At 41.1% G+C, this 16,100-nt stretch overlaps 1 protein-coding gene across 6 annotated transcripts in view; it reads right to left on the bottom strand.

Annotated features, from left to right (window-relative positions):
- Nucleotides 1-16,100, bottom strand: part of sh3bgr (SH3 domain binding glutamate rich protein) — a 77,294-nt gene that overhangs the window by 49,322 nt on the left and 11,872 nt on the right. For 5 of the 6 annotated variants that reach the window (XM_062975112.1, XM_062975111.1, XM_062975113.1 and 2 more), the window contains exons 2-3: nucleotides 7,729-7,921; nucleotides 6,394-6,579 (exon numbers count right to left, since the gene is read on the bottom strand). In XM_062975112.1, coding sequence (XP_062831182.1) covers nucleotides 6,394-6,579; nucleotides 7,729-7,851 — 309 coding nt within the window. In that variant the 5' untranslated portion in view covers nucleotides 7,852-7,921. The remainder of the gene's footprint in view (nucleotides 1-6,393; nucleotides 6,580-7,728; nucleotides 7,922-16,100) is intronic. The other variant, XM_008107512.3, reaches the window with a different exon arrangement.

Below are 16,100 nucleotides of genomic sequence, written 5' to 3'. Positions count from 1 at the left end.
TTAATCTGTGCAGTGATTGCACTTTAGAACTTTTACAGAAAATGTTGGATATGTAATTATTGTACATAACTGAGTAGTTGCAGAGAATAAAGGCAGCTGTCTTCGGACTAGCATTTCAGATAAAACAGAAACACTCTAGAAACCATGACAGAGAGTTGGGACCATTATACACACATATATACATATATTATGGTTTAAATCACAAAGAGAACAATTTAACTGTAGAATTATGTCAGTGTAAGTAAATTGCATTGATTCAGAGATCTGTTTTAATTTGTACTAACAGGAGGATTCAGCTCATAATATTCAAGGTCAGTCCAATATGTTTTCTTGTGTAAATAAAGCACCACTCATAGTACGGAAGTTAGTCAAATTGCTCTGGCATCTCAGAAAATCCCAACACTTGTTCTCAACCCTGATAATAAAATATAATAATCACAAATTTAAGTAAATACCAACTGCAGTTTTATATCTACTGTTTGGAGTGGCTTCCATGCTAATGGTAGAAATTATATTGTTGCAGTATTCATGTCAAGACAAAGAAATGGGCTTGTAAGAAACCAAAGCTTGTGACACAGGTTCGCAGCCTGGGTGTTCTCCTGGACTCATCGCTGAGCCTGGAGCCCCAGGTTTCAGCGGTGGCCAGGGGAGCATTTGCACAACTAAGACTTGTGCGCCAGCTGCGCCCGTTCCTTGGGAGGTCTGACTTGGCCACAGTGGTCCACGCTCTGGTTACATCCCGTTTGGACTACTGCAATGCCCTCTATGTGGGGCCCGGAAGCTCCAACTAGTACAATGGGCGGCAGCCAGATTAATAACCGTGGCAGCTTACAGGGAGCGCACCACCCCCTTGTTGAGCCAGCTCCACTGGCTGCCGATATGCTACTGAGCCCAATTCAAAGTGCTGGTTTGGACCTATAAAGCCCTAAACGGTTCCGGCCCAATCTACTTGTCCGAACGTATCTCCTCCTATGAGCCAGCAAGATCCCTGAGATCATCTGGAGAGGCCATGCTCTCGGTCCCACCTGCCTCGGAGGCGTGGCTGGTGGGAACAAGGGACAGGACCTTCTCGGTAGTGGCTCCCCGGCTGTGGAACACCCTCCCAAGAGAGATGCATCAAATTCCAACCCTGTTGGGCTTCAGAAAAGCCTTAAAAACATGGCTGTGGGCCCAGGCTTTTAATCAATAAATGGTGAAAATGACATGGACTAAACTATAGCCAAAGCATGAGGAAGAACGGATCTGATTTTATGTTTGAAATGTATATTTTTAATTCATAATGTATTTTAATAGTTTTAACTGTTTTATGTGCTGTTTTATACCGGTTTGTATGGAAATCTAATTGTTGCCACTGTTGTAAGCCGCCCTGAGTCCCTTCGGGTGAGAAGGGCAGGATATAAATGTGAGAAATAAATAAATAAATAAATAAATAAATGTTATCTTTAAGAATATGACACATTGAATACCACCTACAACTGAGCAATGATAAAGTAACAATCTGAACCTCAGAATATTACCCTATCATTGCTTCAGCATGTTACTAAGTTCATTTCTCCTCAAAGTAACTTTCTAAGCTCTGCAAGAGAAATGTGACCCCAATGCCTATCCCATTTCCTTTTCCATTTGGATATTTGCTGACTTAGCATATACTGTACCCTTCAAGTATTGAAATTTTCATACAATTCTTTAAATCAAGGCAAGAGCAGCTTACATTACAGACACAAAGAAAGCCAATCTGCCATGCTTTCAGTCTCATTGCTCCACCCCCTTTAGTACAAATCTCTACCATTTCTTTTTAAATGACTATACGAACAAAAATCCTACTCATGCTAAAGAGATATTCCCCTGGTCTTTTGAGTGTCTTCTATTAATTACAGTATATGGTGATCGGCAGTCTAGCCATGTCATTTACACTGGATTGAAGCTAGTGTAAATATCAGACTAAGAATATAAAGCTGCCCTTTTTTAATCATCTGGAGAGACCCTTAGACATGGAGCTTTGGCATGTCGATTGCCTGGTGCCCAGAATAGCATCATGCAGAGTCAGAGAGATACTATACTTCCAATTTGGAGTGTATTCAGACATTCTATAGCAGGTGCTGTTTGGCAATAAACCTTCTAGTACGTCATTCTCTCTGTTATTTTGCTTGTTGTGTGACACTGCACACTTATAGCAGTTTGATGCCACTTTTAACTGCCATGCCCCCATCTTCGCATTTGTAGTTTGATGAGGTACTTCAAATTCTTTAATCATTCTGACTAGTGAACTACATACAGCTCTCTGGCAAAGAATTATAAATACCATGCACAACTAAAAATTACAGGAATCAATATAGTATAGCCATGACAGTTAAATAGCATCAGACTGCTAAGATTGTGTGGTGCTGATGTACTCACTGAGCTTCAAAAATGATTTTTTTTATTTTGTAGAAAGGGGAGTATTTCAAAGAACTTGCAATATAGTTTTTCACTTTAGAAGTTAAAGTACAAACATTCTTTAAGATGCTATATATAGTTATAATACCAGCCTTGAAAAGTTATTCAAAAGGCTAAACCAATTTTTGCTCAATTAAGAAGGTAGTTTTAGTAGTGCACTTTTATGCACGATTTCTCAAATACGAGGTAAAACTAAGTGCAATCAAACTGGTTATATATAAGATTGCAGTTTACTCCATCCCATTCCTGTCCCCTAACAGCTTTGCCATAATGCACATCCATTACAGTGCATTGTTGGCTACTTTCACTCATTAATGGCAAGCATGAACTCAGCACAAAGATGTGACAATTTTATGCAAACCATTGCAAAGGACCTTTCCTGAATCATTCTTGTCCCACCAAATTCAACAGAAAGCAGCAACAGGCAAAAGTATATGGAAAACAAACCACTAATAATTGTGCTCCAGAACACGTTGTATATAAGTGTGTGCAACTAGTGATGGAAAGTTGTGAAATTGGTTTCCCAACAGTCAGAAATGACCTTTGAAAAACAGAGCAGAAAAAACTTTTCCATAGTTTTCTTCCAGTATATGAATATCTCAAAGTATATGAATATCTCAATCCCAACAGACTTCAAAGATGCCACCATCATCACCCTTTTCAAGAAAGGGGATAGAACAAACTGCGGGAACTATCGCGGTATCTCCCTTCTAACCTCCGCTGGGAAAATCCTCCCAAGAATCCTTGCAAACCGCCTTCTACCTGTCTCTGAAGACACCCTCCCAGAATCCCAGAACGGCTTCCAACCCTCCAGAGGAACAGTGAACATGATCTTCACTGCACAACAGCTCCGAGAAAAATGCAGGGAACAAATTCAACCTCTGTACGTGCCATTCATTGACCTTGCAAAGGCATTCAGCACAGTGAATCGCAGTGCTCTCTGGACCATCCTCCAAAAAATCGGGTGCCCTGACAAATTTGTGAGCATCCTGTGGCTTCTCCACAATGACATGATGGTAACAGTCTTGGACATCAATGGTTCCCAAAGTGATCCATTTAAGGTGGAATCAGGTGTCAAACAGGGATGTGTCATTCCCCCAACCTTATTTTCCATCTTCATTGCTATGACACTTCATCTTGTTGATAGATGATTTCCACTCCAGTGGGAAGCTTCCCATCAGACCTCAGCAGACTGAAAGCCAAAACCAAAGTCACAACCACATCTGTTATAGAACTCCAATATGCCAATGACAACATAGTCTGTGCACATTCAGAAGAAAACCTACAAACCACTCTAAACACCATTGCAGAAGCATACAGGAAGCTCAGCCTCTCATTGAACATCAAGAAAATCAAAGTGCTTTCCCAGCAGGCACCAGCCAATCCCTCTGCAAGGCCAGGAATACAGCTTAATGGTGTAACATTAGAAAATGTCGACCATTTCTGTACCTTGGCAGCCACATCTCCACAAAAGTCAACATTGACACTGAAATACAACACCGCCTGAGCTCTGTGAGTGCAGCATTTTTCCAAATGAACCAGAGAGTGCTTGAGGATCAGGACATCTTTAGAGATACCAAGGTGCTTGTTTATAAAGCCACTGTCCTCCCAACTCTGCTATATGCCTGCGAAATGTGGACTGTCACACTCAATGCCTGGAGCGATTCCATCAGCGTTGCCTCTGAAAAATCCTGCAAATCTCTTGGGAAGACAGGCAGACAAATGTCAGCATGCTAGAAGAAGCAAAGACCACCAGCATTGAAGCAATGCTCCTACACCATCAACTTCACTGACCTGGCCACGTTGTCCGAATGCCCAATCACCGTCTCCCAAAGCAGTTACTCTACTTCCAACTCAAGAATGGGAAACAGAAAGTTGGTGGACAGGAAAAGAGATTTAAAGATGGGCTTAAACCCAACCTTAAAAACTGTGGCATAGACACTGAGAACTGGGAAGCCCTGGCCCTTGAGAGCACCAACTGGAGGTGATCAGCAGTGCTGCGGAGTTTGAAGAGACACTAATTTTAAGGGAGAAACTTGCCAAAAGGAAAGTACATCAAGCCAATGTTCTGGTCATCCGCAAACCCAATCAACAATTGGGCCACACAGTTTACAGAAAACCTGCACACAGAGATAGATACCTTCATAAAAACTCCAACCATCACCCAAGTCAAAAAAGAAGCACAATCAAAGCCCTGACAGACTGTGCACAAAGAATCTGCGAACCTCACCTCCTCCAAGGTGAACTCAACCACCTAAACTGGGCTCTACAGGCCAATGGATACTCCACCACAGACATCAGAAGAGCTGCAAGGCCAAGAACAAGCCATGAGAGTCAAGACAAAGATCCACCCAGAGGAAAGGTGTTCTTACCATACTTCAAGGGAAATACTGACCGCATAGGCAAATTGATGAAGAAGCACAACCTACAAACCATCTTCCACCTGGAAATCGATGTCTCCACTGCGGGAGAATATGCGGATCAAGAATAGGTTTCTTCAGCCACCTACAGACCCACCCCCAAGACCCAACAACTGGAGGACCATCATCCTCAATCTACAAGAGATCGCCTAAATAAGTAAGTAAAGTAAGTAAGTATCTACGAGGGAATCACCTAAATAAGTAAGTAAAGCAAGTAAGTATCTCAAAGTGTTTTGCAGTAGTTTGCTACACAGAAGAAACACATGACTTTCTAGTGCAAAACAGCGCTTTCTGGCCACCCCACAAACATAATGTTTTTACATACACACAAAAACTATCAGTTTCTCTAAACAGAAAAATCCTCCAAAACATTTTGGGATGCTGGATATGGGGAAAATACTACACAAAATATTGGTATTCTCCTACATCAAGGAGAAAATTTAACTATTCACCCTTGCATGTGATGACAAAATAATCAAGGATTTACATCTATGTGCACTTAACCTTAAAGCAGGATTCAATTTTTACCTAACTTCTGCCATTGTACAACCAAATCATTGTTCAATGTATTGTCGAAATTGTTGTTATTGTTATCCCGCTTTCCTCTCCTAAAGGAGACCTACCAAATTTGTTGATCTTTATTTTAAGTTCCATCATAATGTAAAAAAAAGCATCCTGATTAAAAATAAAACTATAAATCAGAGGAATTTCACATGCAAAAATCTGTTAAAAACGAACAGGAGCACCAAGACAAAAGAGCAACCATTGCTAAGATCTCCAAAACAACATGAAATTGATTCAACACAAAGTTCCTCACAATTTTTATATAAGATATCAATAAAAACATTTTCAAATCATGTGACTCATCTGGGGGTATAAATAACTTCAAAGATGTTCTCTATTTGAAGAATTGTCTGCTGTAAGTTCACAGTAAAGACTGAAGATATAGAACAATAAGAAGGGAGAACAGGCAAGGACCTTGATGTTTTCCAACCACATTCAGCATCAGGACAGCAGTTATGGACTGCCTCCAATCTGATCACTTGGGGGAATTGAATTTTATTCTACAATAGATCAGACATCTAATCCCAGATTGCCTTGCCTACCTGAACATCAACACCTCTGGCATATCTGCTTTAGGTCTTGAGTTGTCAAACCACATCAAGACTGTAGTTATGACCAAGCAATGCCTCAGAACTGTGTATTGACGGCATGCAGTCTACAAAAATCTACTTCAGTGATTTATATGTGTCAGTTAGCAAAGAAAACAAAATCATGGGAGGGGGATCATAACAGTAAATAGACAGGGAATATTATGTGTGTTCTAGCTATGTACATAGAATGTCCCCGCTGCAGTAACATCACTTCATTCTGTACCCCTTTCTTTGACTCTTCAGGTTCATTTTGCAAAAGTAGCTTAAAAAACAGGGATAAAACACAACATTTTTCCAACTTTATGAAGCAAATCCACACATTTCTTTAAAAAAAAACCTCTAAAACATGTCCCATAGACATGTCCTGGCTTTACTTTTCTTACCCCACAGTACTGTTCCTCATTGAATATTTGTGGAGGGAGCGGAATTCCATTTTGTGGCTTCTTTTCACCTGGAACATTTTCTCGCATCCATTTCCGGTTGTCTTCATCACAGGCTATGTCCAGTTCTTTAAAATCAATCTTGTTGGCCTCTAAGAAGCCTACTACCTCTTGCTGTTTCTTCTTGATCTGAAAAGAGAAAGGAAGAAATGACTATGTCATTTAAATTTTAAACTTACTGGAGAGAATACATTACTATAGTCATGATATGAATATTCAAACTATACTTGTAATTTCTTACTGGAACTATGAACTCAAGAGAAAGAAAATAAATTATGACCCCTGTATCTGGAGAATCAATATACATGGTTTCACTTATCCATGGTTTCACCAATTCACTTAGGACCTCCTCTATGAGCTACACACTCTTCTCAATGCCTCAGTTATTCATATGAGAATACAGTAGTAAGCTTCACTATTATTCATGGTTTCAAATATCTTTGCAAAGCCCAGAAATGGGTGTCCCATGTTTGGGGGGGGGGGTGTCAGGAAATATTTTGTCAAGGGCTCAACCGATGGAGCCAAACTGACCATTGTTTAATGAAGGGCATTCCTGAGCAAACTTTCTGGGCTACTCAGACTGCTCAGCTAGGCAGCCCCCCCCCCCATGCTTTATTTCACAATCCATGCTTGCACAAAATATTAGGCTTCTCCCTTCAAATTCTTCTCTCAGGACTCTTTCTCTTGCAAGATCCTCTCAACAGCAAATACTTTCTCCTTTTTTTGGCTTCCAGAACTGTCCCTGGAAGCCAAAGATAAATAACACCCAAAGTGCTAAACTAAGATATATAGATTGAGATTTTACACATATGTTAACAGATCCCACAGAGGTCACTGACAGGTTTATTCACTGGCTCGTGGGATTAAGGTTGTATTATTCTTTAAGTTTGGAGCTTCTGAGCTTACAGCTGATTTTAAAGCCAGCAAAAGCCTTCAGCTGAAAACTGGGTCTTCTTATCCCAGATGCCCCAACGTCCATGGCAGCTTCCAATTCCATTTCCATTCAGGTGCCACTGACTCAATCGTCTTCCTAGCTCTGGCAAAATTATTTTATCTATTCATTTACTATATTTATGTAAAGCCTTCAAATAACATTGCTCTGGGTGGCTTGTAACATAACAAAATTTGCAACCAACAGTTTGGGACACTTAAAAGTGAGAAAGGCGATATAATATAATTGGCAATAATCATTAATTATGTTTGTTTAATTATGTTAAATAGGAGCCCTCGGTGGCCTAGGGGATAAAAGCCTTGTGACTTGAAGGTTGGGTTGCTGACCTGAAGGCTGCCAGGTTCGAATCCCACCCGGGGAGAGCGCGGATGAGCTCCCTCTATCAGCTCCAGCTCCATGCGGGGACATGAGAGAAGCCTCCCACAAGGATGGTAAAACATCAAAAACATCCAGGCGTCCCCTGGGCAACGTCCTTGCAGACGGACAATTCTCTCACTCCAGAAGCAACTCAGGTTGCTCCTGACACGAAAAAAAAAACATTATGTTAAATTAATAAATGCTTGTTTTAGATAGAAGAGAAATCATAAAGCATAGTCTAACATTGAATATAAAAGTTACATTTCTGTCTTGCTAGAGGATGTGGGTTTTGCGGTTTGGAGCTATGACAGCTCAGCACCCTGTATGACTGCGGTTTAACAGTTACAGGCTACGGGAGAAAACAACAGGTGTGAAAAAATTTGCTTACTCCTGCTTTGTGGTTTTGGAGGGAGGGCTCCCAGAAACAAGCTCATTGAATGTGCTTGGTAAATTTTCATGATGATTGTTTTGTCTGACAGCCCGAGGATCAGGGGAAGAGGATGGAAAGGAGGATCGGGGCGTTGCTGCGTGTCCCACCTCCTCCCAACATAAGGATGGGACAAGCAGCCCCCTCCTTATGCTGGGAGGACAGCCTGAGAATGACCTGGGCCTTGCCCTGCCCCTCCTGGCCCTGTCCTTTCCCAGGCCCTCCCCACCCAGCATGTTCTTGGCTCCCCTCTCTCCTGGCTCAGCCCTCCCGACCGGGACCACAGTGGTTTGCCCGTGCCTGCCTCAAAGGGATCCATGGGAATGCCAACTGCCAGGCAAGTGTTGTGGGACTAGTCACAAGAAAAGGTATCTTATAGGGGTCCAAGGAAAAGGACCACCCGGATTTAGCTCACCTGGGAAAAGGGAGGCTGACTAGTGTTGGGGGAACCTAATGTGAAACTACTCTCTAGGAAGAGGATAGGAAACAGAGAGGAGGGTGGCAGACGTCTGTCTGAATGAAGGAGTGATTATGTTTGTTTTGAGATCACCTGTCTTTGACCAAGCAATGAGTGTGACGTGCTTGCTTTTGTTTGAATCCCTATATATTGTATATGCATCCTCTGATACGGGCAAAGTTACAAGCACCTAGCTTTACTCCATCTCAGTGCTGAAAACAAACCTGACCTCTTCTGAACCCCACGAAGAACTTCTGCAGTTTTGTGGTCTTCAATTTCAGCCATTACAAAAGTATCTCAATTTCCAGAGATAATAAAGCAGAAAGATGCCAAATATTCAACATAGGCAAGATTTCAAAATGCAGGCACTCCCCAAGTTCCAGGCATTTCCTAATGGCAAAAGTCAACTTCCTCACCACCTCCTGCATCTGGGGTGTCAGCGGCCCAGCCAAGCAGTCAAGCATCCACCTACCCACTAGCCTATCTAAGTGTTTCTTAAGCCCTAAGCTGAGAGGGACCACCTGGCTGAGAAGGGCTCTCGAAGCAGAAACAGTCTTAGCGGTGACCTTAAAGAGCTACTAATATAGACCAGCTGGGCAATGCTGTCTTATTCCTGTTTGTTCGATACCAGCTTTTTCACCACCACCACCGACAGGGAGACAGCATGGACCATTGGAGGATCAGGAAGGTGGAGTTCCATCAAGTGACGTCTTGCAACAGCTCGTATCATTGGAGCTGGGTGATCTGCTTGGTGGTGGGTAGCTTCCCCCATGATCTGATCTTGTCCCTGGTGGGCATGTCCCAAAGATCGAGGGTGGTCTGCGTCTTCCCCCCTATGGCAGCAGGGAGAGTACTCTGGCTGCTGCTGCTTCCAGTTTTTCCCTCAACTCTAAGCATTGGGTAAGGTCTCTTCATGTAGATCCTCAATCCCATTGTAGCCAGATGCCTCAAGAAGGGGGAATGGCAGCTGGGTAAGTTATTTTCCTTGTTTTAGGGCTTTTTAAAGGGGTTTTGGGAGAGGTGGAGGATGTCTTGGGTTTCTTGTGCTCCAGGAGGCCAAGACACCCGAGACAGATGTGTAGATGGGCACCAGAAGTCACATGGCACACTCTGCTGTCCTATCTACACAGCCCCCTCACCTGGAAAGACACGGGTCTTCTGAAAGACCTGTGTCTTTCCAGCAGACAAATTACTTTGGCACTAAGCAGGATTTCCTGCTTTGTGCAAAAAGCATTTGTTTTTTCCTGAAGCATCATCTGGACACCCCTGGGGAAAATGCAGGAGGGCATGCACTTTAGGTGCTGTCTGGGTGTGCCTTAAGAGGGTCTAATCTCTGCAGTTCTACTGGTACTAGCATCACCACATTCATCACCCAAAGTTGTATGTTGCAATTTTGGGGTACTCTTCTCCTGTTTTTCTTCCCTCAGAAACCACAGACAGACCCAGAGAATGTACAACCCAACCCACTACCACTGGAACGCTTCATATTTATTCTGCCTCTGGAAATGCTCAACACAACTTTGGTCAGAGTGTGTTTGTATTGTCTTTTGCTAGATTATGAGTCTAGTATCTCTGGAAATGCTCACCACAACTTTTGTCACAGTGTTCAACTTGAGTTTGTGTATTCCCAAAAAAAGCAGCTATAATATAAAACCCAAAAGGCTAGCCAAGAAATGATAAGGTAGCCCCTTTCTGCAAGTGAGTATGTCAAATGCTATAATAGAACACAGGTGTCTCTGCCTTAAAAATGCTGCTGTTGTTGTGGTACACACAGTGTCATCCAAGCAAGCTTTTTTCTCCTCTTTAAACAGCTAATGGCTCTCCTTCTGCAAGTGCATAAATTTCAAATGCTAGGCAGGCACTGGTTGTGTAGTGTCTGCCTAACAAAAATGCTGCTGTTGGAACAACGTCACTCCAATAAGCTTTCTTCTCTCTCCTCTTTCCAATCCCCAGCTAGCTAGCCAACAGCTAATAATTGTGTCCTTCTCCTTTTCTACTTCTCCAGTGCAAGCAACTCAGCAGAGCTAATGGTCTCCCTTCTCTGTCTCCCTTCCCCCTTCTCCAGTGTCTCTGCCTTTGCCTACCTGGAGCTCTTAGTCTTTACCTCCCTCAATCCCTTCCCAAGTACGAATAAAGCCTGCACCAGTGCGCTCAGGAATTCAAAGGCCAATGGTCACCGCGCTGCCTCCACCTCCACCTCCCTCAGCCCTGATTGACTGAGAGGCGTGCCAGCATGTTAGGCTTCGCCTCTCAGCAAATCTTGGTTGGGCTGTGATTTTTTAACTGTGTCACATATGCAACTTATGAAGAAACACCAAACTAAAGGTTTGTTTCTTGGTTTTTTGGCATGGGCCATGCCCACGCATCAGATATCTTGTTATAAGTATAAAACTAACAAATTAGTTCTGACTTACGATGAGATACAAAAAAATGCACATCTCAGAGAGAGAGAGAGAAAGAGACTTTAAAATGTGCCTGTTCAGACTACATTTATTTATTTATTTATTTGCCATATTTATATATGCGCCAGGGGTTTGGCGCAAGCTGGTGAGCAGCCAGCTGAGACCAATCACTCTGACCAAGAGGTCATGAGTTCGAGGCCAGCTTGGAGCCTGCATTTGTCTTGTCTTTGTTCTATGTCAAAGCATTGAATGTTTGCCTATATGTGTAATGTAATCTGCCCTGAGTCCCCTTCGGGGTGAGAAGGGCGGAATATAAATGCTGTAAATAAATAAATAAATTTCTCTACCCCGAGGGGGACTCAAGGTGGCTTATAAATGGCACTTGTACAGTGCCTTGGGCATAAAAACACACACATGAAGTAAAATTATATTAAAAATTGATACAGATATAGAAACATAATAATTAAAATACATTCCAATATTAAGATATGACTACAGAACCTATCTTATTCATAACTTGGGAACTGCCTGCATATTTGTTAGTCTTTCAGGGCCCACAAGATGCTTTGCTTTTGCTGCAACTGATCCTCCCCTTGAAACACATGAGAATGTTTTCAAACGAATTATTTTGATACCACTTATACAAACAGTTATAAAACAAAAAAAATGTTTAAGCAAACATGTAATCCAAATACGCCTTGTATACACTGTTTAAATATTTTGATTATTAAATATTGTTTTAGAGTTCAGGATTATTCCTGTTGCCTGAATAAGTCAGAAAATTAGGTCAAACCAGAATGGTTTGTTAGTCAGGTGGATTCCTAAATGAGGTGATGATGGAGGAGGACAGTGAAAATGTAACTCTCTCCCTTCATCAAAATCCTAATTAAAACCTCCTCTGTGCAGTTAGTTACTATTTCCATTTCAAGAGAGAACATTGATGTGATCCAGTTTAGCTCTCTGAATTGAGTGATAGAAGTGGAAGAAGGGAAAAGCACCTTTCCTCACAAGAAGGCTCTCAAAAGGGATAAAAAGTTGGCTGGCATATGGTCAGGTCTCTAAAATGGGTTCTTCTCACCCTCTTTCCTTAAAGGCCCAGAACTAAAGCCATCCTTGCCATTAAGGAGAGGTAAGGCCCAGGCAGCAATTTGTATGTATCATGAAAGGCCAGCAAGATATTATTTACTGAATTATTACTATAATTTTACTGCCAAAGAAAAGGAGAGATTCTGCCTTATGTGTCAAGATAGCATGGCTTGCTTTGGGTATTATGCATCCTGACTTGAATGAATGATTGAGGAGCGAGCAGCGCTTGGAAATTACAAGTAACTAGGGGATAAAGTGAAGAAACACAACCTTTTTTACACACACACAAAACCCAGAAAAGAATGAAGATGAATTAACAGTTTCACAGGGAATGCAATAAGTTAGCTGTTTTCATGATAGCAAGCAGAAGCCTTCCTTTTAAACACTGGCCAGTTAGTTGAATGAATTAGATGCTCTGAGAGGAAAGAAGAACAGTTTGGCAGATTTCCATTATCATTCTCAATATGTTTTTTTATTCTTTAATACTCACATACATTAATTTTACCCAGGGCTTCTCTTCATTTAGTGTTTCAGGCACTGATTTCAGTAGAAGCTAGAGCCTTTCATTTCTGCATTTTTAAATTACCTTATTGATTATATGCAGTGCATAGCTTGACAGAAATGTCAGGTTCTTGTCATACAGAAATTAAACTGAGTCCACTCAGGAAATCAGATTTTGTGACACAGAAATAAACTGCTTTTTCCATTCTCTTTATTTGCCATGCTCTGATTGGTCCCTTTCAAGCCTTTGGATATCTTCTGTACAAATGAATCGAGGCAACCAGAAGCAATTGTGTACCCAGTTTCCTAATTAGTGCAATATGAATGTGACCTGAAAAGGAATTATGATAATGGCACATTTTGAACACACGTTCAACACAGTGCGCCATTATGAAGACTTTATGATACAGTTCTACAGATCATAACTAAATGCATCAAAAATTATGGCCAACAATATGTACTTTACAGTATTCCAAAATTGCTCTAAACTTCATGCCAAGCAACTTCCTGCCATGATCAAATGTCATTTTCAATGAGTTCACAAAGATAATTTTTGCTCATGACTATATCATATTATTTAAAACTCAACCTGCTCTAAACAAAATGTGTGAATGACAAAGTCAATTAAGCTCACATTACCAGCATAACAGAAAACAAGACTGCATGCAGCCATTTCTTCTTGTTTTATTTTTTTTTCCTGCAGCCACTGGAGCCCCTATCGAAGCATCTTGTGCAAGCCCCCCACATCTAAAACATAAAGGTGTAAGCAAGACTGTAGTGACAGGTCCCTCAAAATAAATCAGCAGCAAATCAGTCACTAAATAGTAAGTAAAATAAATCAACCGTCAAATAATCACCTAAGAAATAGAAGTGCAGCACTTGCCTATGAACAAATGGAACCATTCAGCATAGCTACAGCATTACATTCAGAGCATGAGCCTATGCACATCAGCTCAACAGTAAGCCCTGTTTAGTTCACTGTAACATTTTCCTGGATCTTTAGGGCTGACCCTGGGATAAATATGTGCTTTTCATCATAAGACACCACTCAGATCCCAACCCAACCCAGTTTTTGCTGAAATCTAATAGTCTTGGTATCTGCTCAGCCTTTTTATTCAGAATTCTGATGGGTTTCCCAAATAATGAGGAACATTATTATAATATAACAAGTAGAAACCACCATAAAAGAAGAAGAAAAATAATAGACAAAACCCACTTCAAAGTTCACCTGAGGACTCTAACAAGGACTCAGCAATAATGAGGTCATTTTCCTCAAACAATTATCTCTCCACAGACAAGAGTGAGATTCATAAGAGAAGAAATTGTTGGAACAAAAGTACACAGAGACAATCGAGCTATTTAGCTCATAATTTTTTCCAGGTCCTTGTGGCATCAATATATTTTGAAGAGTCAGTTGAAGCAGCTAGTTTATTTTCTCTTATGATGATCATGGGGCCTTGGAGGAACAGGACTGTGAATGGCTACTGTACCCTTCCCAGCAACAGCTAAGGCATAGTTAGTAAGACTTCAGGCTTGTTGGAAGTATTCTGCATGTTAGTGTAATCTCAAAAGCCAATTTGTAAATGTCATACACTTAGAACGAACAGAGGGACTCAGGGTACATTTTGAACCTAGGATACGTTCAGTACCAAAACTAAATGAAATGTAGTGTCCTTTCATTCCTGGTTACTCCAAACTCTCATTCTGTTGCAATTATTAAAAACACCTCCAGATGCATTTAACTGCAAATTCATTCCCGAGATCTATAACCAGAAGCTGTGCTAACTGTACATCACACTTTATGCTCAATATGCCATCTACGTCTTTCTTTTAAAAAAACAAACAAACTGAGAAGGCATGTGCATGTCTGTATACATACAATTCTTGCTGCAGCTATAACATCTAATATCAATAAAAGGGAATGAAACTTCAGTATCCAAGCAAATGGAAGTACTTTTCCACTCAGCAGATTAATATGCTATTAACTGCCAACTTGGATGCTTTAAAGGGTGGGGGGGGGGGGGGGGTAGATAAATTAATGGCAAATGGAGACATCACCAGTGGCTGCTAGCTAGAATGGAAATACAGCATATCACCTCCAGTATCAGAGGCAAGATATCCTTATATATCAGTGGCTGCCGCAGGTTAGACGATGGGTGCAAAAGGACTCATGTTTCTGTTGAAAGATTTCCCATAGGTAATTGATTGTATGATCAGAATGTTAGATTAGACAGACATTTGTTCTGATTTCAGTTGACTCTCATTATGCTCTTGTATCATCTTATATACAAAAAATTCTATTTCTTCTAACTATGTAGAGGCAGCAATTTTTATTCTAATAATGGATAGGGAACACTCACAAAAAGTGTTGCTAACCCAAAGTCAAAAAAAGTGTTCAATGTGTTGTTAAAGGCTTTCATGGCTGGAATCACAGGGGTGCTGTGTGTTTTCCGGGCAGTATGGCCATGTTTCAGAAGTATTCTCTCCTGACGTTTTGACCACATCTATGGCAGGCATCCTCACAACCTCTGGGGATGCCTGCCATAGATGTGGGCGAAACGTCAGGAGAGAATACTTCTGGAACATGGCCATACTGCCTGGAAAACACACAACAACCCCAAAAAGTGTTGCTTACCCAAACTCCTGGGGAGTGGAAAAATTATGTCCTTTATTCTCCTGCGCACACCCAAGTTTTTATTTTAAAAACCCCAATGCTTTTAAAATAGAAATGTTCTTCTGTTTATTAGGTATGCAAAAATTCAGTGCTATACAGTGACAACTGCCTTGGATGCTTTTGCTAGGCAGGCAGGTGGGATATTTTAAATAAGAACATCACCGAATCACCGACTATTCATCTATTTTTCTTGGCATACAAACTTTGTTCTCAAACTAATTATTCCTGCATATTTGGCATAAGCTGATAAATGTCCAGAATCCAATTAGAACTGGCATGCAATCTTAATGTGGCTCTTTGATCTGGCACTTCTTAAAACAACATCAATCTGTTCTTAGCTATGTGCTGACACAATTATTTCTGCTTATTATATTACAGCCATGGTTGAAGCGCTTTGTAAGAATTTCCGTTTTTCTTTAATTGCTAGTTCCATTTCAGAAATGAGAAATCTCATTCTTTAGAAGACAATGCTTTTTTAGGTTTAACAGAAGAGGAGGAGGAGGAGGTGGTGGTGGAGGAGGAACAAGTTGCATATTGCTACTTCATCAAACACCCCCTGAATAAATATCAAAGTAAAGGTACTGAGATCAGATGAGTTTAGTATTGTGGGATCAGACCTTAAAGTGAAATAGAACCACTGAGATAGAAGAAAACCCAGTGTCTTATAGTTCAGCATTTTGCCAAAGGTGCAGCTCATCAAACAACATAATCCAGACCACATTGTCCTCCAAACAGAGAAATCTCATGAAGAAAGATGCTTACAGTGTGTGTAGCTTTCTTAAATGCTGGAAAAC

Source organism: Anolis carolinensis, chromosome 3 (genome assembly GCF_035594765.1).
Source record: "Anolis carolinensis isolate JA03-04 chromosome 3, rAnoCar3.1.pri, whole genome shotgun sequence".
NCBI lineage: Eukaryota > Metazoa > Chordata > Lepidosauria > Squamata > Dactyloidae > Anolis > Anolis carolinensis.
The sequence above is the reverse complement of the archived record's forward strand: the minus strand, read 5'-3'. Positions and strand labels throughout refer to the sequence as shown.